The 23,141-nt window shown below is 36.7% G+C and overlaps 1 protein-coding gene across 1 annotated transcript in view; it reads right to left on the bottom strand.

Moving 5' to 3' along the window:
• The window catches only part of LOC148940949 (uncharacterized), a 53,372-nt gene that overhangs the window by 6,541 nt on the left and 23,690 nt on the right, over positions 1 to 23,141 (bottom strand). Inside the window, exon 3 of the mRNA XM_089105117.1 lies at positions 119 to 196. Coding sequence (XP_088961243.1) covers positions 119 to 196 — 78 coding nt within the window. The remainder of the gene's footprint in view (positions 1 to 118; positions 197 to 23,141) is intronic.

Below are 23,141 nucleotides of genomic sequence, written 5' to 3'. Positions count from 1 at the left end.
CCGTTAATTTTTTGGTAGTAATTTTTGGCCAATTTCAAGCTTATAGTTATTTCATTTCCTAGCCAAAAGTATTTGTACGGACGCACCATCATACCTAGATTATAAAATCTTTACTCACCGTTACAAGAATATTTAAAGATTCTATGTAAGATCTTTCAGTGTCATACAATTCACCAACAACATGGGTTCTAGTATCCTGCAAAAAAATAAAAAGTACGTATATAAGATCTGCAGAATTCTGTAATTCTATAATAATTCTGTAAACCTACAATTCAATTTCTACATAAGATCTATCGGTGTCATATAATTCACCAACAACGTCTGCTCTAGTAGGCTGCAAGGAAATAAAATATATTAAACTTCAGCAAAAAAAGAATTAAACTAAACCCAACATTAGAGGTTAGCCACCTTCAAAATCGTGCACATGATGTAGTAGACCACAAGGTGAGAGCGTGGCACTTCATGGACGGATAATGGCGTGGTATAAGCGTACGTGCATGTGGGGTAAAGTATGCAACACGTAGCGTAACAAGGGTTGCTGCGAGACGTGTACCAGGAGGGAGAGAGTTGATATCCCGTCAATCTCACAATAAGTTTTTGAATAGGTTTAATTCATATTTAAATTATTTGTTATGTTAACCTTATTATTCAGAAACTATCATCATATCATCAAGCTAATAATTAATTTGTTATTAATTTAACTGTTTACTATTAATTTCTTATTTTCGGAATCAAACTAATCTTAGTAAATTCATCTTGTTAATTCAAGATAGCCTTATTAAACTTGTATCATTTAATTATCATGCTAATAATTATTTACTGATAATATGCTTAATCTTATTAGTTAGTACTAACAATAATATTTAATTCCACTAATCTTCAGGATTGGATCCAGGATTTTCTTTGGAGGGGAAACAAAATAGGTTGATCCGATAAACTTGCGTTAGGAGCAAGTTTAATTAGCGCAAACTTGCGTTAATTAAGTAAATTACACTACTTTAGACTACGTTAGGGGGGTGCGCGCCCCCGTCAGGATTCGCCACTGCTAATCTTTGTTACTTCTTCTTTATATTTATTTAAGTCATTGTTCACAACTATTTTTCACATCATCGACGATTATTTAAAGCTATATAGAAACAATAACAACAAGAACAAAAAACACTAAGACTTTGTCAAATATAATTCATGACCGAACCAGGTAAAAATGATGAATAATAAATACGGCACTAGACCCTTATAGTCCAAATCGGCGGTGCTAATCTCCGTTTCAAGGCCCTTCAGGCAGGAAGTACCAAGTGTGGAGGATTTAACAAAATTGTGGATTGGGAGTAATGAGGAATAATAAATTAATATAGATAATAGCGTTTGCGCAAAAATGATAGGAAATATTTTAAGAGATGAAGAGACATAGATTTGGTAGTATGAAAGAAGCCTTTTTTATTCCCTCCGTCTCTTGTGGTGGTAAGGGAGACAAGGGGGCATGGGATTTTGTTTAAGGTCAGTCTAAAAAAGGCAGAATCGAAGGATATTAGCGAACTGAGGCCCAATTGTTTACTGCTTGATTTAAAAATGAAAAATATTTAGGGACGAGATAGGACCAGAATGGTCATATACGGCCAGAAACAATATCTGACATTTGAGAATGTAAAAGGAAACATTCTGACAACTTAAAATCAAATCTAATGTCGAAAAAAGTGAAATAAAATGCAAGAATATATTTTAGCGATGCAAGTAAAAAAAAAAGTAATTCATAGATTCTTCCTCTACTACTATAATTGCCTAACTTTTTTATGACACATTTAATTTTCTTTTATTTATACATTATTTTAATTCTTATTTTGTTGGGCCTTGAAAATCATTTTCTGGTAAATCAGTGAAATCAAACATTTCAGTTCAGTAGAAGTTTATCTTTAGCCAAAAAATGAACTTAAATAAGTGAATTTAGTAAAGATAAATTTGTTTACTTTGCAAAATCAACTATACCTGGACAGAATGGGAGTTTCTCCCTATGCTCAGACTAGGTCAAAGGAGCAATCTATCTATAAAAAAAACCAAGACTTTTGACCTAAGAACCCCTTATCTTTCCGTGCTACCAACGGAGTGTTCATAAAAATTTGCTTTCAGTAATGGATTAAGAAAGTTAGGAGGTCTTGACAAGGTTTCCCTTTAATTTTTACTATTTGCATTTATTTTTGTTTGAGGACGTCATTGCAAAACTCATTTTTGCAATTTTTCAGTCTATTATAAGGACTTGAAGAGCACATAATTACGCTCCCTAGCATATTTGATGAGATCATTCAAGGATTTGTTTTTTAAAGTTGTTCTCTATTGCTAAAAAAAGAGTAGTCATTAGATTAAGGGGGAATTTTAAACGACCATAATTCATAAGCTACGTGCCAAACGACAGAAATTTTTACAAGAAATGGGCTGAAAATATAATTTTACTCAGCATTGAGCCTCCCACAGACAAATCTTACCAATTTAGTTCGACCAGGTAAACCTACATATTTTCATCATTATTGCAAAATTTTATGAGCTATTACAGCACCATCTATAGCTATATTTTTTCGAGAACTAAGGAATTTAATTGAAATATTGTTATCACTCTTATAACTCCTCCTAAACAAGATATGAGACAAAAACAGTGCGCATAATCACACAGAAATGAAAAGTGAAATTCAATAAAAGTCGCACAACACACCACACAATTATCGTAAGTGAAAAAACCCACACGAAAGATTGAAAAAAAAATAAGATAAACGTACTTTGAACGAAAACATGTATAAAGGAAAATATTTCCAATATTAATAAGCCGCCTAATTATAAGTCTAAAAGAGTGAACCCGGGCAGAGAATATAATTTGAAAGCTATTCAGTTGAGCAATGAGAAAAATAAAATTACACGAACATCAAGTTAAATATAATTAATTTAAATGACAATATTACTATCTCAACACTCTCAAGAGGTAGGGGGCAATGAGGAACGTTTCGCTCGAAGGATGAGGGTAGCTATCAGGATAAATCGGACCACTCATTCTCTGGCTTGTGGGACATAGTCTTGAATCGTGGAGAAACAATTCCGGTATATCTCTAAAGGTTCTAGGTTTCCAGTTTTCTTGCTTAACTCTCAGAAAGGCATATTTCTTGGGCCTAAAGTTCATTCTGACTATAAAAGCAATTTTAAAATTTTGACCTGATGCCAAGTGGGCAACAAGATCAACCTGGAACACAAGACGAGGCTGGGCAATTATCTATCCTATATGATGAAGAACAATGAAAAAAGAGAAATAGAACTGAGAAGGCTGAATACACTTTACTAGATGCTATCCTGTAGTCTATAACAGGAAAAATATGCTAAAATTACTGCTTGACCGCAATCGTAATTCCATCATTGTCCTACCGCCTTTTGATGGTGTTATCATAGGCAGCGCAATAGCGCTGCCTAAGTAAAGAACGATGTTGTCACAATGTATCATTTTTTTTATCTTTCTTTTAGACCAGGACACTTCGTATCGAAGGAGTTGTCGTAGAAACTTCGAACCTGGCTCATTCGATTGGAAATTGGAAGGGCTTGTGCCCTTTTCAATAGCCGAAAGGCAACTAACACCCCTTCCGCGCCCATCATTTCCCGAAGAACTTCCAATCAAAATTTTGAGATATCCATTTTGTTGAAAAATATGTATTTGAGGAGAACGCTCCCCCACAGCCTCCAGGGCAAGGGTTGTAAGCTATGCCCTGAGGGCATATAAGGTTCTTATAGAAAGCATTGTCGTAGCAGCTTCAAAAAGAGCTCATCCCGCCCATGAAGTTTTCATCTCCTTTAAATCTTTCCTTATGACCTCCTCCCACCCCAGACGAGGAGGATCTGCTTTCCGTTTAGCCCTAGATGGTTGGCCGAAGAGAACAATCTTCGACAATCTGTCATCCTTCATCCGCACAACGTGCCCTAGCCACCTCAACCTTTTTTTCATTATAGCCCTAAAGAGTGGTATTGAACCACATTTTTCGTATTGCCTATTGTTTGAAATACGGTCAGTCGGCCGGGTACCCAGAACAATCCTTAAGCAGTTTCTCTGGAAAATCCCTAGCAAATCTTCATCCGCTTTTCGGAGCGTCCATTTAACCACTGTCATCACTGTACCTTCTAATATTCTAATCTTGGTTTGCAAACTTATCTTCCTATTCTTCCAAACTTTTTTTAACTGTGAAAAAACACCCTGAGCCTTGGCTATTCTACTTTTACCATCTTCACTGCTCCCACCGTCTTTACTAATAATACTACCAAGGTAAGTGAAGCTGCCCACCTGATCAATCTTTTCGTTACCCAACATCACCTTTTCATCTTCACTTATTCCTAGCCTTAGTGACTTAGTCTTCTTAACATTAATTTTCCAACCTATTCTAGCACCCTGAACTCGCAAAACCTCTAAAACTTCATTCATTTTGCTCACACTTTCATCTAGGATGCTTAAATCATCAGCATAATCTAAGTCGAGGAAACTTTTTCCTCCCAATTTGATTCCGTGGTCAACGCAGTTTAAAGTTTATGAAACTAGGTCTTTGAGGATGACAACTCCCCACAACCCTCAGGGCAATGGTCGTAATTTATGCCGTGGGGGCATATAAGGTTTTTATAGAAAGTGGTGTTGTAGAAACTCTAAAAAGGGCTCATTCGATTGGAAATTCAAAGGGCTAGTGCCATTTTTAATAGTCAAACATTATTGGAAGGCAACTAGCCGCCCTCTTACACCCACCATTTCCCCAAACACATCCAATCAAAATTTTGAGATAGCCGTTTTGTTCAATGTAGTTGAAAATTCTGGAAATTAGGCCTTTGAGGATGACAAACTCCCCACCTCTCAGGGCAAGGGTTGTAAGTTATGCCCTGGGGGCATATAAGGTTTTTATAGATAGTGTTGTCCTAGAAACTTCAAAAAGAGATCATTCAATTGGAAATTGAAAGGGCTAGTGCCCGTTTTTAAAATTCGAAAGTGATTGGAGGGCAACAAACCCTCCTCTCGTGCCCACCATTTCCCCAGAAACATCCAATGACAATTTTGAGATAGCTTTTTTGTTCAACGTAGTTGAAAGTTTTTGAAATAAGGTCTTTGAGGATGACACCCTCCCCCAAATCCCTAAGAGCAAGGGTTTTAAGTTGTGCCCTGGGGGCTAATAAGGTTTTATAGAAAGGGTTGTCGTGGATAATTCATAAAAGGCTCATTCGATTGGAAATTGAAAGGGCTAGTGCCTTTTTTAATAGTATAAAGTAATTAGAGGGCAACTAACTCTCACACCCACCATTTCCCCAAACACATCCAATTTAAAATTTTGAGATAGCTGTTTTTTCAACGGTGTTGAAAGTTCTGGAAATTAGGTCTTTGAGGATGACAACTCCCCACAGTCCTCTTGGTAAGGGTTTTAAGTTATGCCCCGGGGTCATGTACGGTTTTTGAAGAAATTGTTGTTGTTGAAACTTCAAAGAGGGCTCATTCAATTGGAAATTGAAAGGGCTAGTGCCCTTTTTAATAGTCGAAACTAATTTAAGGTCAATTAACCCCCTTTCACGCCCACCATTTCCCCAAGTACATACAATCAAAATTCTGAGATAGCCATTCTGTTCAACGTTGTTTAAAGGTCTGGAAAATTAGGTCTTTGAGGATGACGACTCCCCCACAACCCTCAGGCCAAGGGTTGCAAGTTGTGCCCTGAGGTATATAAGGTTTTTATAGAAAGTGTTGTCGTAGAAACTTCAAAAAGGGCTCATTCAATCGGAAATTAAAAGGGCTAGTGCCCTTTTTAATATTCGAAAGTGATTGGAGGGCAACTAGCCCTCCTCTCACGCACACCATTTCCCCGAACACATTCAATCAATTTTTTTTAATTTTGTCCAAAATGATCGGAGGGCAAATGTGCCCCCCCCTACACCCATCGTTTCCCCAAACACTTCTGATCAACATTTTGGTACAGCCATTTTATTGAACGTAGTTGAAGGGTCTGGAAAGTATGTCATTGAGTATTACAACCCCTCAGAGCCCTCAGGGCTAAGTTTTTAGATTATGCCCAGGGGGCATATAAGGTTTATACAGAAAGCGGTGCCGTAAAAACTTCAAAAACGGCTCATTCTATTGGAAATTAAGAGGGCTATTGCCTATTTTAATAGTCTAAAGTAATCGGAGGGAGAATCATCCCACCCCACACCCATCATTTCCCCAAACATTTACGATCAACGTTTTGATATGGCTATTTTGTTCAACGTAGTTGAAAGGTCTGGAAATTATTTCTTTGAGGATGACAACCCTCCCCCACAGCCCTCAGGACAAGGGTCGTAAGTTATGCCCTTGTGCCATATAAGGTTCTTATAGAAAGTTTTGCCGTAGAAGCTGGCCCCCCCACGCTCATCATTTGCCCCAAACACTTCCAATCAAAATTTGAGATAGCCATTTTGTTCAACGTATTTGAAAGGTCTGGAACTTAAGTCTTTGAGAATGACCGCCCCCCCCCCCCCACCACAACCCTCAGACCAAGGGTTGTAAGTTATGCCCTGGGGGCATACTAGGTTTTTGTAAAAAGTGTTGTCGTAGAAAGTTCAAAAAGGGCTCAAAGGGCTAATGTCCTTTTTAATATTTGAAAGTGATTGGAGGGCAAATAACCCCCCTCTCAAGCACACTATTTCCCCGAACGTATTCAATCAAAATTAAAAACAAAATTCAAAAGCGATCGGGGGGCAAATGCCCCCCCACGCCCCTCATTTCCCCAAACACTTTCGATCAACCGTTTGATATAGCCATTTTGTTGAACGCAGTTATAGGGCCTGGAAAATATGTCTTTGAGTATGACCCCTCCCCCACAGCCCTCAGGGCTAAGGGTTCTAAGTTATGCCCTGGAGGCATTTAAGGTTTTTTTTTATAGAAAGGATTGTTGTAAAAACTTCAAAAAGGGCTCATTCGATTGGAAATTGAAAGGGCTATTTCCCTTTCCCCTTCCACCCACGCCCATCATTTCCCCAAACATTTACGATCAACATTTAGATATGGCTATTTTGTTCAACGTAGTTGAAAGGTCTAGAAATTATGTCTTTGAGGATGACAGCCCTCCCCTCATTGCCCTCGGGACAAGGGTCGTAAGTTATGCCCTTGTGCCATATAAGGTTCTTATAGAAAGTTTTGTCGTATAAGCTTTAAAGAGGGCTAATTTGATTGGAAATTGAGAGGGCTAGTAAATTTTTTATAAGCCAAAATTGATCAGAGGGCAAATGCCCCCCCCCCCGTCCCACATCCATCATTTCCACAAACACTTCCAATCAAAATTTGAGATAGCCATTTTGTTCAACGTATTTATAAGGTCCGGAAATTATGTCCTTGAGGATAGCAAATCCCCCCAGCCCTCGGGGCAAGCATTGCAAGTTATGCCCTGGCACATATAAGGTTCTTATATAAACCGTGGTCACATAAACTTCGGAGGGGGGCTTATTGGATTGGTAACCAGGCACTCTAGTCCTCTTTTTCAGAGTCAAAGTGATCGGAGGGCAAATACCCCCTCCCCCCTCCACACACACAAACGTCTTATTATCCCGAAATGCATCTAATAGAAATTTTGAGATCGCCATTCTATTCAGAACAGTCTAAATATCATATAACAAGGCTTTTGGGGTTGAAACAAACCCCAGCCATAAGAGGCAAGTGTTGTAAGTTGTGCCCAGGGGGTATTTAAGGTTTTTATAGAAGGGATGGTTATTGAACTTGAAAAAAGGTTCAGCCTTTTTCCCTGAAAAAGACTGTGTCAATTTAAAACGACCAGAAATTAATGAAAAAAAAAATTCTACAAAATAAGTTTTTCAAAAAAAAGTAAAGAACTCCATTAAACCAAAAATGAACAAAAATAGAATCAAACGATCTACGAAGCATACAACTGCCACAAATTAGTATCAATAAATAAATCAAACCCAAAACAAACAGAAATTAAAATAACTAACAAAGTCAAACTCAAAACGAGCAGAAATTAATATGAGTAGGGTTCTAAAACCCTATGCTTTCTAAAATCCAGAATATAATTTGTACTTTACAGAAAAAATTCTTTTAAATAGTCTTCATTTTTATAACCTTAAGAAATCAAAAATTATCAGCATATTTATATTAAACTGACAATGTATATTTTTTCAGCAAATTCATTTGAATTTGGGGCTTCATGTCCTATCTGGAATAGATAGATTGACTTATCTCTTCTCCCTCAATCTATGGGTCCAATGCATTGAACTCTCAGTCCCAACCCAGTGCACATTGAGGCAAGGATGCTTTCATTGTCTCATGTTTATATTTTATTATGTCATAAGACAGTTTTATAGCATTCATATTTCGATTAACCTGACTATTCCACTGTGAATAAATTCTATATTACAAAGGGGCTAACAGTGCAAAACTGTTAAAAAGATCAAGGACACAAACTTTTGGCCCCATCATCTTCTTCCTTTAAACATAATATCTGGGACTCTACAGCTTCCATCTCTCTTGCAACATTCTAAGGGTTTCCACTTGATCACCCAAGCCGTTCCTGAGATGTAGTAGATAATATGCTAATTTTGATAAACTGGACACATATAGTGTCTTTCGATTTACCTAAGCTTTTCCCTCTACTTAAAAATTCAAGATCCAAAATTGCTGGCCCCCGATAACCCCATGAAAGTTCCATCTTGATTCCCCATGCCGTTCTTGTGCTAATACACACACACAATTTGTATAGCCTGGGTATACGTAGTGCATTCCAATTTCCGTCAATCTTTCAAAAGAAATAGGTAGATGGATCACCGTTTTCCCCATATATTTATCTTGAATGTCCAACTGATTAGACGTTAAGCCTCACCAGAATTTACATTCAGGAGGAAATTGCCTTCATTGTCTAAAATGTACTTGACTGTAAAACATTTGGGAGCTCGGGAGAAAATTAAAAAACATTTCTTTCGTTTCGTCAAAAAATGAAATTCACTGTCCAAGATGCAGGCTACAAGAGAAAATTCCTTGATGACTTTTATTCATGAGTGATTCTTAAAAAAATTCCCAAAACTTTCATTGTGTCAAAAAATTAAATTCTGTGTCTAAGATGCAGGCTAAAAGAGAAAATTCCTTGATCACTTTTATTTATGGGTGATTTTTACAAAAAAAAAAAAATGGAAGAGTCACAGGCAATTTGTTTTCTTTTTACCTGGAAATGTTACCCTCTATGGAAATTGTAGCTTAAAAATTACTAAGTTATATTATTTAGTTTAAACTCCCTATTTCACTGAGGTTTTAATCTCTATGTAAGCAATTTGAATTTTTGGATTAGCTCTGCTTCTTCCCGACTCGTTTTATGGCCTTGGAAATTTTTTGAGCGCGTAACAGAGCTTGTAATTTTTATACAGAGTAGAAAGCTTCGCTAGTTTTAATCCTATGAGCCTACTTAACTATAAAATCGTGAAACAGACAATCTGAGGATTTAGTCCTAATGGAAACTATGTGCGCCTATGGAAACGTTGACGAGGGAGATGACAGAACGGAGCTCTAAAGAGATAGATTTATTTGCGATTTATTTGTAGTTTATTCGTGATCCGGCGGAAACCCGGTATTTCACATCTACAGTAAATATTAGCTGACACAAAATAAAAAATTTAAATTAACACAGTAAAATAAACAGAAAGAAACACTAAGGGTTGAAGAAGGAACTAATAACTGAATAATAGCTCCTCGCTTTTAAATTCAGCAACATTTATTAATTGAAACAGTTTTTGTCAACGAGAAATTGCAGAACTAAGGATCTAAGGAACTTTATAAACCTTTGATTGAAGAAATATTAGTAACTCATGTAAATGCCTTATCAGAATCGGATGTGGAAAAGAATAAAACAATATTTTTACTGTCTTCAAATTTCTCCAAGTGAAAATTGGGTTCTCCACGACCTCCCATAAAATTATCGTAAACAAAAGTCAACGCTGGTATCACTGTATCATCTTTGTTTTGTTTTCTTATTTTCTCTTCATTTTTTGTCGAGCGTTGTGTTGTGCGGCAACGTTCGTGTATTTACGTGAACATCGATTTTCTGGGAGATTTTCCTGTAGAGTAATTTATAAAAACCTTAAAGAGTTTGGGAACAGTAGAAACCCTGGAATAACGAGCTCAAGGGGGAGATGATACCAGTTTTCAACACGATCACACGAGTTAGTGAGTTCTAAAGGGACAGAAAAGGAAACTGTAAAATTTGGTTTTCAGCTGATATTATGTGTTTGGTTTTCAGCTGAGATTATGTACAGCTGAAAACCGTCCTAGCCGAAAGGATCAGTGCGCTGGATTTACGATTCTTTGTCCGAGAGGGCGAGGATTTGAATCCTAGTGTATCCAATTATTTGGTTTGGGACGGGGGTCAGTGGTGTGACTCTGTAAGCTCAGCCAGAGTTGGCCCAGCTCTAAGTGGGTACCTGGAGAAATCTGGGGAACGTAAACAGGAAGGGTTTATTATTATTATTATTTATTGGAAAACCCGTCATACAAAAAAGGAAAAGACGGAGCAATAAGCAAAACAACAAAAAAAAAGCAATACACATAAACTTAGGAGTTATACATGTGGTTTGTAGTGACGAACGCTGGAGCTAAGATCTAAATCAGCACTTAGAACAAATTACACAAAACGAGAAAGAAAAACACAATTATACACTACTCTGTAGGTACGCGACATTTTTTTTTTCTTTTTTTTTGGCTCATAAATAATTAAAAAAAATAAAAAATATTAACAAATTTTCAACAACCCTTATTTTGTAAAAAAAAAACAAAAAAAAAAACAACCAAACACTAATTACACTAAGCGCGAAAACAAACACTTAAAAAAAAAAAATAAATAAATAAAATAAAATAAAAAAAACACAACAAATACATCTTAACTAATGGGTTAATACTGATGACCAGGGATGATTCAACTTCATTAAACGGAAATTATAAGCATAAATTTGCTTTTCTATGGCTATAATGGGGTCAGCAATGCTAAATTTTCTAATCAAATAAGAATTGTGCGTCCAAGGGGGAAAACGTAAAAGATATTTTACAAACCGGAAGAAAACTGTACAAATTTTTGACTTGTCAGAATTTGTGAGCATTTTCCAAAATGGTGATATGTACAAATAATGTGGTAGAGCGACAGAGTTAAAAAGTTTCGAGAGAAGATGGCGGTTGAACCGTAAATTATTAGTTACAAAAGAAGCATATGATAACCCAACTCTACGCTCAATGTGAGCAATTAATAGTTTTCGCGTGTGCATTACTGACGAACCAATGGGAAGACCGAGGTAGGTGGTATGATCTACTGGCTTAATCCTACTATTTCCGAGAGGAATATCCCTAGGTGACGCTTGCTTCCAATTGAAGAATACAACGTCGGACTTTTCAGCATTGAACTGAAGACCTAGTTTTGTATACTCAGATTGTAGCGTTGCGAAAGTCTCGCTTATGCACTGGATAGTGTCGCTCCCATTCAGAATGTAGTCCGCATAACATACGAGAGATATATCAAGACCGGCAAAGATGAATGATGTGGGAACAGCTGACTGTGCATCAAGAACTACATTATTGAAGAGTGAAGGGGAAGAAACAGCACCTTGACGGGTGCCTTTTTCAACATTGACAAAAATATTAGGAGTTGGTGCATAGACTTGAGAGCCGTCAACTTTAGCTAATGGGTGAAGTATTAGGCGAACATTAAGACGATAATACATGTCTCGAAGGGCTCTGATATATGAGGGGCTCACTCCACGTTTTGCTGCATGGAGTAGCGTAGCGGCGTGAATGAGAGAGTCGAACGCTTTACGAACATCATGCCCAGCCAACACGAGAGTTTCACCTGATGCATCAGCATCGATCAATGCGTTCGCCACAACCGACAAAGCGTGGGCACAACCGAGACGTGGCTGGAAACCAAATTGGTTAGGTGGAACATAGCATTTTACGTTCAGTTGGTCAATAGACAGAAGTTCCAAAAGCTTACAGAAGGTAGTAGCTAGTTTTATAGGGTGGAAGGACGAGCACTGGGTAGCGAGTTTACCTTTCTTTGGAATTGGAGTGAGATCTCCGATTGAGAAAGAAGACGGTACAACTCCTTGGGTAACAATCATCTGCATCAAAAGAGCAATATGGATTACCAGCAGCTCGCTTCCATGCAGAATGTGAAGAGCGCTTATTTTATCGATGCCAGAAGATTTCTTACGCTTTAGGCGTTGGATTGCTCCCAGTACAGAATCAGCTGAAACAACAAAATTGTCGGTTGGACACCTAGACAGAAATTTATCAAGCTTATCTTCATATTCGGACTGTAGGGCGGCATCTGGTGGGGAGAATTCAGCAGAGAAGTATGAATTCCATTCGGAATCAGGAATAACCTGAGCAGATAGGTGGGCTCTTGGAGGATCTCTTGATACATTTCTCCAGAAGGAAGGTTGGGACAGAGAAGCTTGCTGGGATGTCTCTTCAATTATCTGGTTCATGTGGATACATAGTTCTCTTGCAAACTTTCTTTTGGTAGAAAGACGAATGTCAGAAACCCAGCCAGAGTGAGGACGGTCGCACTGGAGCCACAAATGGTACCAAAATTTGGATTTTCTCCAAGCTTCAACTAGGCTCGGATTACTGGACCAGTGCTTTGTGACACCCCGACGTATACCTTTAAGAGGTATACTGGCTTTTTCTGCGCATCGCAGAGCATGGCAAATTTGTTCAAGATAGATATCTAGCAAAATCCGTATTTCATTTGCATCAACTTGCGGATTTTCCATGAGCAGCTGGAACGGAACATGAATTTTATGAAGGACAGAATTAGTTACTGCAGCAAAAAGGTCATCTTGGATATTTTCCCAGTCCCTGTAAAATTGGGCGTAGGGGTGAAGGGGTTGTGTAGTGGGAGTAAACTGAGCAGGGGAACAATAAATAGATGCAGATTTTGGAAGGTGGTGTGAAAGTTGGAAATCAGTAACGATGTGGATAGACGAAACTTTGAGATTTATAGAAGAAACTCCATGGTCAAGGTTCGATACGTGACTTGAATGGTTTGTGTAAGTGTAATCAAGATCTTTCGGCAATATCCTAAGCCAATCGTCAAAAATACCAGACAAAATAGAAGTACGCAATAATGAGGCGTCAGTTAAATTACAGTTAGAATCTCCTATAATAATACAACATTTACCTAACAGGCGAATCTTTGAGAGGCAAGACCCCAGTTTCTCACACCCAGAAGTAAATAAAAATTCCGATCGGTCATTGCGATTATCTGTTGGGAGACAGAAGGTTACAACAACATACTCTGTTACACGGACAGCAAGAAAAAAATCACTTGAATCCAAAATACTCGACGGCATAAGGTCCTAACAATCATCGCAATACCACCCGAGGGGAGGCCACTGGAAGCAGATCGTTTAGCGGGCACCGAATAGCTAGTAAAATTATTGTCAATTTTCAGAAGGCCTAAACTATGACTCGTCAAAAAATGCTCTTGCAAGCACAATACGTCACAATTCGAAAGCAAACCTTTTATCACAGGAATTTTGACTAAAAGTCCACCATTAATATCCCACGAAAGTACAGCTTGCGTAGTAGTACACATATCCATGTCATACCATGGGCTTTGCTAGTTGACTGTTGTTATTAGGACACTTTACACTGTAACAAGTATGGCCAGTAACTTTACATTCTAGACAGAACATTTTTTCCGAACACAGAGAGGCACTGTTTGAGGTGTGATCGCATGATCCACAGCGAGAGCAGAGGGCCCGATTGGAGCACTTCGAGGCCAGATGCCCAGTCTTATGACATGAGAAACAACGCTTTGGGAGATATACAAATGCTTGTGCAGAAAGCTTTTCGTAGCCAATTTTCACGGAAACTTTTAAAAACTGATCCAGGTTTTGTTTTGACTCAAAGTAGACCTTAAACACTCGGGACTTTCCGCACTGTGAAACTTTCACGCAATTTAATACAAGAGATTTTACTTGATTCTCATCGTATTCGATCGGTACACCTTTCAGGATCCCTATAAACAGTGGGGATTTCACACTCACCGAGATACCTGAGGTACTGTTTTTAGCATTCTCGGCAATTTTATTCGCTGCACGCTTTGACTTAACAACAAGTTTCCATTCCGAAGCCGAATTTTTTAAGTTCACTTATTTCACCTGAGGCCTCAGGGCAAAGTTTATCGACGAAGTCCTTACGAGCATTAGGTGATGTCAGGTTTGCAGGACAGTTTTTTAGTATAACGGCAAACGTAGGAGCTGGGGCAGGGTTAATTGTTACGTTGATATCAATTCTAGCTGGCCAAACAGGGCCTGAATGCGTCACATTCTCTAAAAAGCCGTCAATTTTCCGAGAGAGTTCATTAACTTTCGAGACTAAAGTAGCTGAGACTGCCTTCCCGATTGTTGGTGTTTCAGAAGGTGAGAATATAACAAAAGTGGGAACAGGCAAATTATCCTTTGCCGCCTGATTTAACTGTTTACAAATGTCAAATACATTATCTTCATCCTTTGCATTTTTCACACACCGGCTCTGAATATTCAGCTCTTTATACAGAAACTCTTTAGAACTGATAATAGTACCATGATCAAAAAAACTTACAGCTTTTCCGATAATCAGATCAATTTTCGCACCATCAAGCATAGATCTCGTGACAAAGTTCAGTAATGGGTTTAAAATAATTTTCCTATTTTGATCGGTCATTGCGCAATCTAATTATCATAGCCAGAGACAGTCGAGTAAATTTAAACAATAGAGAACAGTGTCCTGAAGGCGTTTCTTTACTCTAGCATCAGATCTTCACTTTAATTGTAGGTAAATTTCACTATTCAAGGACTCTGTATACATTTATCATAATATGAATGCACTCTAGAATCTGCTGTCAAGAATTATTATAGATGACGCTATTTTGCTTCCAAAAAAAGAGAATAAATTAGTAACAATGTTATAAGGCAACTCAAGTTAAATAAATCTATTCTTCAGCACAAATTATATGAGAAGAATTGAAAACTATGTTTTCTTACTGTTCCTGGGATCACAGAATCCAAATCGAGCACAACCTTGGTTAAAGAATCAAACTATTTCCATATAAATTTGACTTATTTCAAACTTGGTATTTCATTTGCTTCCACTGATTAGAAATATACTAGTATTCACATGTTTGTGAAAGCACAAGGGTTTGTGAAAGCACAAATTTTGAAATAGCCATTTTGTTCAGCGTAGTTGATTTCCATATAAAAATTATGTTTTTGAGAACAGTCCCCCACAGCCCTTGAGGCAAGGGTTGTAATTTATGTCCTGGGGGCATATAAGGTTTCTTATAGAAGGTTTTGTATTAGAAACTTCAAAAAGGCTAATTCAATTGGAAATTCAAATGGCTAGTGCCCTTTTTAATAGTCAAAAGTGATTAGAGGGCAACTAACCCGCCCCTCACGCTCACCTTTTCCCCAAACACATCTAATCAAAACTTTGAGATAGCCATTTTATTCAACGTAGTTTTAAGTTATGGAAATTAGGACTTTGAGGATGACACCCCCCCCCCCTCACAGTCCTCAGGGAACGGGATTGTAAATTATGCCCAGGGGGCATGTAAGGTTTTTATATAACGAGTTGTCGTAGAAACTTCAAAAAGGGCTCATTCGATTGGAAATTGAAATGGTTAGTGCCCTTTTTAATAAAGGGCACTTAATAGTCGAAAGTGATTGGAAAGCAACTAACACCCGTTCCACGCCCACCATTTCCCCAAACACATCCAATAAAGATTTTGAAATAGCCATTTTGTTCCACGCAGTTCAAAGTTCAGGAAATTATACCTTTGAGCAGGACAAACACCCCACAGTCTTCAGGGCAAGGGTTATAAGTTATGCCCTGGGGGCATATAAGGTTTTTTATTGAAATCTTTGTCATAGAAACTTGAAAAGGGGCTCATTCAATTGGAAATTCAAAGGGCTAGTGCCATTTTTAATAGTAGAAAGTGATTTGAGAGCAACTAACCCCCCTCTCACGCCCAACTTTTCTCCAAACACATCCAATCAATATTTTAGATAGCCATTTTGTTCAACGTAGTTGAAAGTTTTGGAAATTAAGTCTTTAAGGAAGACAACCCCCCCCCTCACAGCCCTCAGGGCAAGGGTTGTAAGTTATGCCCTGGGGCATATAAGGCTTTTATTGAAAGCATAGATACTTCAAAAGGGCTCATTCAATTGGAAATTGAAAAAGCTAATAGTTGAAAGTGATTGGAGAGCGACTAACGCCCCTCTTGCGCCTACTATTTGCGCCCCTCTACTGAAAAAATACAAATGAATGTGTATTGTCAGTTTAATATACATATACTGATATTTAGTAATCAAAATGTTAAATTTATTTGATTTATCACAGTTATAAAAGTAAAAACATTTATATTTTTTTCACCAATGTGCAAATTTTGTTCTGGCCTTGGGAAGGCATAGGGGTTTTGAGCCCAACTTATGTTAATTTCTGCTTGTTTGAGTTTGACTCGGTTATTTATTGTAAATTCTGCTCGTTTTGGGTTTCATTTATTTATGATGCTGATTTGTGGTAGTTTCACGCTTGGTAGATTATTTGATTTTATTTTTGCTCATTTTTTGTTTAATGGAGTTCTTTACTTTTCTTTGAAAAACTTATATTGTGGAAAAAGTTTTTTTAATTAATCGTTTTAAATGTTGAGTACACATACAGTGTTTTGGAAATAAGCAACAACTGTAGAGGGAAAGTTTCACGTCAGTAGTGCTCGATTAACACCATAGTCACGCTTGTTCATAAAAACAAGACAAAATTTATGAGAGCTATGTACTTTTCCTTGATTTTAACATCACACTTGTAGCCTACGATAGAAGCAGAAAAACGAAATAGTACAAAATTGGTTCGCAAAGCCTGCATCAATACCATATGGTTCCCCAAGTTTTGTCTACTTATATCTAGTCTTTGTACCTTTTTTCTGGATTCCTCTTACAGTAAAACAGTTTGTCGTAAAGAAATATAAGTAAGGAGCAACTTGGCTCAATAGAAACCGAAACTAAAAAAAAGGAAAGTTTGATAACAACAGATACATTATAAGAATTGAGCTTTTGTGTTGATTCAAAACATATAAAGTTCATTAACTTTGACGTTGCCCATCAAAAGTTACAAGCTTGAGACAATTCGTACAGTTTTCAAAAAAGGGGGAAAACACCCCCAAAAAGGTAAGTGACCTTAATGAAAATCATACCATCAGATTCAGTATATCAGAGAACCCTACAGTAGAGGATTTGAGCTCCTACATACAAAAATGTATAATTTCGCATTTTTTTTTTACCAGAAGAAAGATCACGGATGCGTGTAATTTTTTTTTTTCCGAATGGATTATCGTACCGAACCAGTGATCCAAGAAGATCGGGAAAGGACTCATTCAATCGGAAATCAAAAGTTCTATTGCCCTTTTTATGTGACCAAAAATATTGGAGGGAAACTAACCCTCCTCCCACTCACACTAGGACGAAAGTTCTAGTGCCCTTTTTAAGTGAGCAAAAAGTTGGAGGGAGACTAGCTTCTCTCCCAATCCCCTTTTTTGCCCAAACATAACAAGTCAAAATTTTTAGATAGCCATTTTGTTCAGCATAGTTAAAATGTCCAAAAACTATGCCTTTGCAGATTACATGATCCCCATAGTTTCTTGGGACAGAGCTGTAATTAACGTAATCTGCCATTGTCCATGTGGTATAGATGTTATTGCGATATATATATTTTTTTTTGGGGGGGGGGAGTATTATCTGTGCGGGTGATTTTCCAAAGGAAGAATTTCCCGTATGGAGGAAAGCTAAGGGGAAAATTTTACAAGGGGGGGGGGGGTGGAAGGTGATTTCCTGTCATGATTTGAAGAACGGTCAGAAAAAAAATAAGAAAAAACAAGTTTTATCAACGGAAAGTAAGGAGCGACATTAAAACTTAAAACAAACCGTAATTTTTCTGTATATGAGGAGGGCTTCCCCTGCCCCTAAAGTTTGACTTTTTGTCACGATTCTTTATGAAAGTCTGCTCAAACACAAGGGTCGCTGAATTTGAATGAAAAGCATTTTAAAGAACTTTAACACTTTAGCGTAAAGAGCGAGGCTTGAAAAAGAAGTATCCCCCCTCATATAGGCCTAATTTACTCATAATAGGCCTCATATAGGCCTACGGTATAATTTATGTTTGTTTTAAATTTTAATGTCGCTCCTCACTTTCAGTTGGAAAAACTTGTTTTTTTTTTATTTAATCATGCTTGTGAAACTGGGAATTCTTTCGGGGATAGTGTTTGAGGCTCGGAGTACTCAACAAGGATCGTTATTATTGTGGGACCCAATGTGTGGACGTCTCTCCCGGAGCATATAAAGCTAATAAATAATGTTGGGTAGTTACTAGTTCAAGAATTGTACGAAACGTTACCTTCGCGGAAGTTTTTAGTGATTTAGATTGAAATTCGTTTAATTATTTATGTATTTTATCGACTTATTTTAATTGATTTTTCTAATTGCTTTTGAGTTTTAGAATTTTCGGTCTATAGGTAAAGTATGATAATGCAGTAATAGTAAATTATAAGGACGGAAATAACCATAATGTACAACCCAGTGGGTTTCCCCGTGGTTGTTGAAAGATGTAAGTGTTGTTTTTGCTAATAAATTTATTTGTCTTGTAATGGAAAAATGGCTTTTCGAAGCTTTCATCTTTTCTAGTATCAACGAATTGTGTTCTAAATCTTCTTTAAGATTGGTTGATCATTCATTTATTTATTTATTAACTGAAAACCCGTCTACAAAAACTTGAAAAGGACGGAGCAAAATGTAAAAAAAAACAAAAAAAAACAATAGTACGAGACAAGTATTAACAAAACCAATAAGATCAAACAAGAACGTCAATCATCAATAAACCTAGGATAAAACAGGAGCAAACTCAAACAAATCAAAAGCAAATCCACACCTGCAACATGGTCATATTCATACAAAATCAGATAAAAAAAAAAGAATAAGAAAAAAATAAATAAAAAAAAATAAAGAAAAATCAACAACAGACGAAATTATTGCACTAAAGTGGGCCTAGCTCATGACCAGCTACTTTTCTATTATGTTTTCTAATAACTCGAGAGATAGCTATTTCTGGGTCTGCAATTTTATATATTTTAACTATACATGAATTTCTCTGCCAAGGTAGTAGACATATTAAATATTTTACAAAACAGAAAAACAGCGAACAGATTTTTGACTTTTCAAATTTTGTAAATATTTTCCAAAATGGGGCGATGTACGATATATGGAGGAGGGCTACTGCATTGAACAGGCTAGCTAGGAGATGACGATTGAAGCAGAACTTGCAAGTGACAATAGAGGTGTAATTCTGAAATTCGACGGTTAAGATGGTCGATGAGAAGAGATCTAGTGTGACGTAAAGAGGACCCGATCGGGAAACCAAAGTCTACTATATGACCAGCAGACTGAACCGTTGAGTTCCCAAGTGCTTTTGAAGTGGGTGTAGGACCCTTCCAGTTGACAAGTACTATTTCGGACTTCGTCGAATTGAACTGAAGCCCAACCTTGACGTATTCATCTTGAAGGATAGCAAAAATTTCACTGATTCGCTGTAGCGTACGACTGAGATTCAGAATATCATCCGCGTAGCACACAAACGACAAATTAATAGATGCCAAAATTAAAGAGCAGGGGCATTGGTCTTGAGTCTCAAGGACGTAATTATTGAATTACTTTCATCTTTTCTAGTATCAACGAATTGTGTTCTAAATCTTCTCTGAGATTGGTTGATCATTTACTTTTGAAAGTTAAACATTACTCAACACACCAAACTACGCACGGGATTCATTATTATTGACGCTGTTATTACATAGTTTTTGAATCTATGCATAAACATGACTTAAATATAGCTCGGAAAAAATAAAAGGGGTAATATCTAGTGGCTTCAAATATATTAACGATCGAGCCAACACGTAACAACTGTAAGAAGTATATTTAGCCCTAAATTGTAAAATTTCTTTTTGACGAGCGTAGTGCCAAATTAATTTTGCTATAATTCAAGAATGTGAAGTTTTTTCTTTTGTTTCTGAATATATTCAGGAATCCTTGAACTTCGTAAACTAGTGTGACTGTTGACTCCGTGAACAGAACAGTATTGGTTTTGATATTTTTTTTTCTTTCTTAAAAAAAGTCCCAACAATCACCCGTTTCAAGTTTTTTTTTTCATTTATTACTTGACGACAAAGATTCTATTTAATTACAACGCTATTTTTTAATTTCCTTGTAATCCTTTAGCTGTTAAAAGAAAATACTGCTAGATTCCTGAAATTTCACTGAAAACGTTCTTAGAATTTAATCCATCGATGTAGATAAACGACCAATTAAACGTTATCTGATACCTGTTCTACAGCTATTCCTATGGTTAAAAACATAAATACCCACGATTAAAACACCAATAACTCATTGAGTGCGTAATTTGGGGAGCGAAGCAGTGTTGAGCTTCCAAGCGTAATTTGACTTCCACTCTGACCAGTCAGAGCGATGACCTAGGCTAAATTTTTTTCTTATTTGAAAAATATGGAAGCTTGGAGCAACAATTTTTCGTATCTGAATGATGATTATCCAAGTATATTGTATATGCTAAACTATATACCCAATATATACCCAAGGTAAAGATATATACTATAATACATAATGTAGTAATATAGCACTATATAATGTATATATATAATATAAGGTAAATATATAGCAAAGGTATATGATATATATCCAGGGTACAAAGACAGAGTATAGGAAACAAAACCTCTTAGAAGCAAATTGGCGTTGATAGGGTTCTTAACCCAAATTCTTGTCAATTCCACTTGTCACTTCTGTAGCACAACTGTGACGTTAAAATCAACAAAAACACGGACAATCAATAAATATTAACCGTTTCTAAGAGATAGGTGTCACTACGATATGGCCCAGGCATAACACATGAGAAACGAACAATAGGAACCATGGACGAAAACTATTTCGAAAGATTTGAATGCCATCTAGCATCTCACATAAAACAAGATGGTAATAACCAGCTGCAGCATTATGTCAGGGCATGAAATTGTATAAAACTAAGATGGTTGGGAAAGTTTCAGACTTCACTAGGGGTTAACCACTTTTCATTCCCAGGTGTACATCTTTGCAACCCTACGTGCGCCGCAAAGTTCCCCCATGCTTGGCATAGGTCAAATTAAAATGAAAGTTGCTAAAATTCTTGAATTGCGAACAGTTTTTTTTACAGTAATCGGCATAAAGATTATAGAATAACATCTTTTACGCTCGGCACAGTTACGCCACGTTTGGCACCAACTGGTGTACACTATTTCTAAAAGTGGTTAGCCCCTAGAAACTTCTATGAACTACTGGAGTTGAACTGACAGTTTTTTTTTCCCAAAAAATCAGATGAAATGAGAGGTGATTTTGCGATACTGACAAGAATGGAGGGGTCAAAATAGAAAAAAAACTACAATTTTGATGTGTCTGGGGAGTATTTCGGGCCATTCAGAGAAGTGGGTCTTTTTCCCTGTTGAATTAAGTTGGCAATAGTTCCTATTGCGTTTTGGACTAACGAGTAAAATATGATTCTAAATTAATTTAGTACCTTATTCTGTCTTTCCTCTTGGAACCTTTTCCACGCTTCAATATTCTGACAAGGGGGCGATATACCAAATGACCCCCAGCTAACCGGGCTTTCTCGCTCAAGACTACTCGAAGAACTGATTCTATCATAATCCAAGCTTATTGAGGGGGTTTCCAATCCATCACTAGGGCTGCTGGCCAAATCAGTTTCAATTTGATTATTTACATCTTTACTCCCAGAAGACCTTCCCTTCCTTAGAGAGCATCGTCGTCGAAGATCGACAAACATTCCTGAAGATCTCATCACCAATCAATCTGTGATTCTCTACAGTTTTAATTTAATTTCCCTGTATAATAGAATGCTTGGGTGTGCATTTGTAGACTGAGATAACTCTTGAATATTGTGTACAAAAAAATAAATTAAATCGACAACTTGTTGTTTCAACTACTTCACGCTCTAAAAATCTGATAAGTACAAGCACATATCTGATAAGTACCCTCTCAGTTTTGATTGATTCTCTTGCGTTTCTGTGTGAAATTCTAAGCCAACAAAACGAATGAAAAGTTGAAAAGATTCTTTAAAAGCAGTCAATTCAGTTTTTTTTCCAAAAATCTTTCTTATAAAATCACGTAAATGTTTAGCGTGAAAGATGCGCTAAAATTTTCCGAGCTTTTAGGAATGGTATCCTACTTTTTTACATTTTTCTGAAATGGTATTTTAAGTCGTTCATTTAATAATATCTTTTTTCAGAAGGGCATAATTTGAGTAGTCTTAAAATGAGGCTAAAAAGTATTTTAAAATTTATCGTTTGAGTTTTTGAACTTTGGAGTTTAAGCACTATTTTCATACCGAACGTCAATAAGCCTATATTTAGACCATATTATATTTAAAAGAAAATCGTTAATTTTCTTGAAAAAAACTTTTCAGTTATTTTTTCTTTGATTAAAAACATTCATTGGCAAAAGTGAGTTAAAAGTGCTCTGGGAATTTTCGGAAAATTCATTTTTGACAGATTATTTTAGGGTCATATTGTTAACGTTTACTTCAAGTATATGCCCTTTCAAAAATATACATTTCTTTTTTATTTTCTCCCCATATCTTATTCGATTTTCAAGATAATTAGAAGCTAATAGTTTTTCCAAAACGCCATTTATCCTTTTTCTTACTAAAAGAAATAACGGGAAATGATTGTGCGCGTTTAACTGAACGCCTAAACCCATCCTTTCACATTTTTTAAAATAAGAGTTTTAAACCTCAAACTGCATTTTTCGGTTTTCCTCACCCCCTTCTAAAGTTACATAGCGCAATATACGACTTTTTGGCTTATCACACCTTATGGCAACGGTACTTAGTCTTTTCATTTAACTTTTTTCGTTTAAAGTAGTGAAAAACAAAACACATTCTCAGTTCTTTCCAAAAAGTATTTTATTATTTTTTTTTACCCTGCTGTGAAACGTATTCTGCGTAACATAACGGTTCTTGAATTACCAAATCCCATAGTAATGAGTTC

Source organism: Artemia sp. Qi Xiang Cuo, chromosome 19 (genome assembly GCF_049724085.1).
Source record: "Artemia sp. Qi Xiang Cuo chromosome 19, ASM4972408v1, whole genome shotgun sequence".
NCBI lineage: Eukaryota > Metazoa > Arthropoda > Branchiopoda > Anostraca > Artemiidae > Artemia > Artemia sp. Qi Xiang Cuo.
The sequence above is the reverse complement of the archived record's forward strand: the minus strand, read 5'-3'. Positions and strand labels throughout refer to the sequence as shown.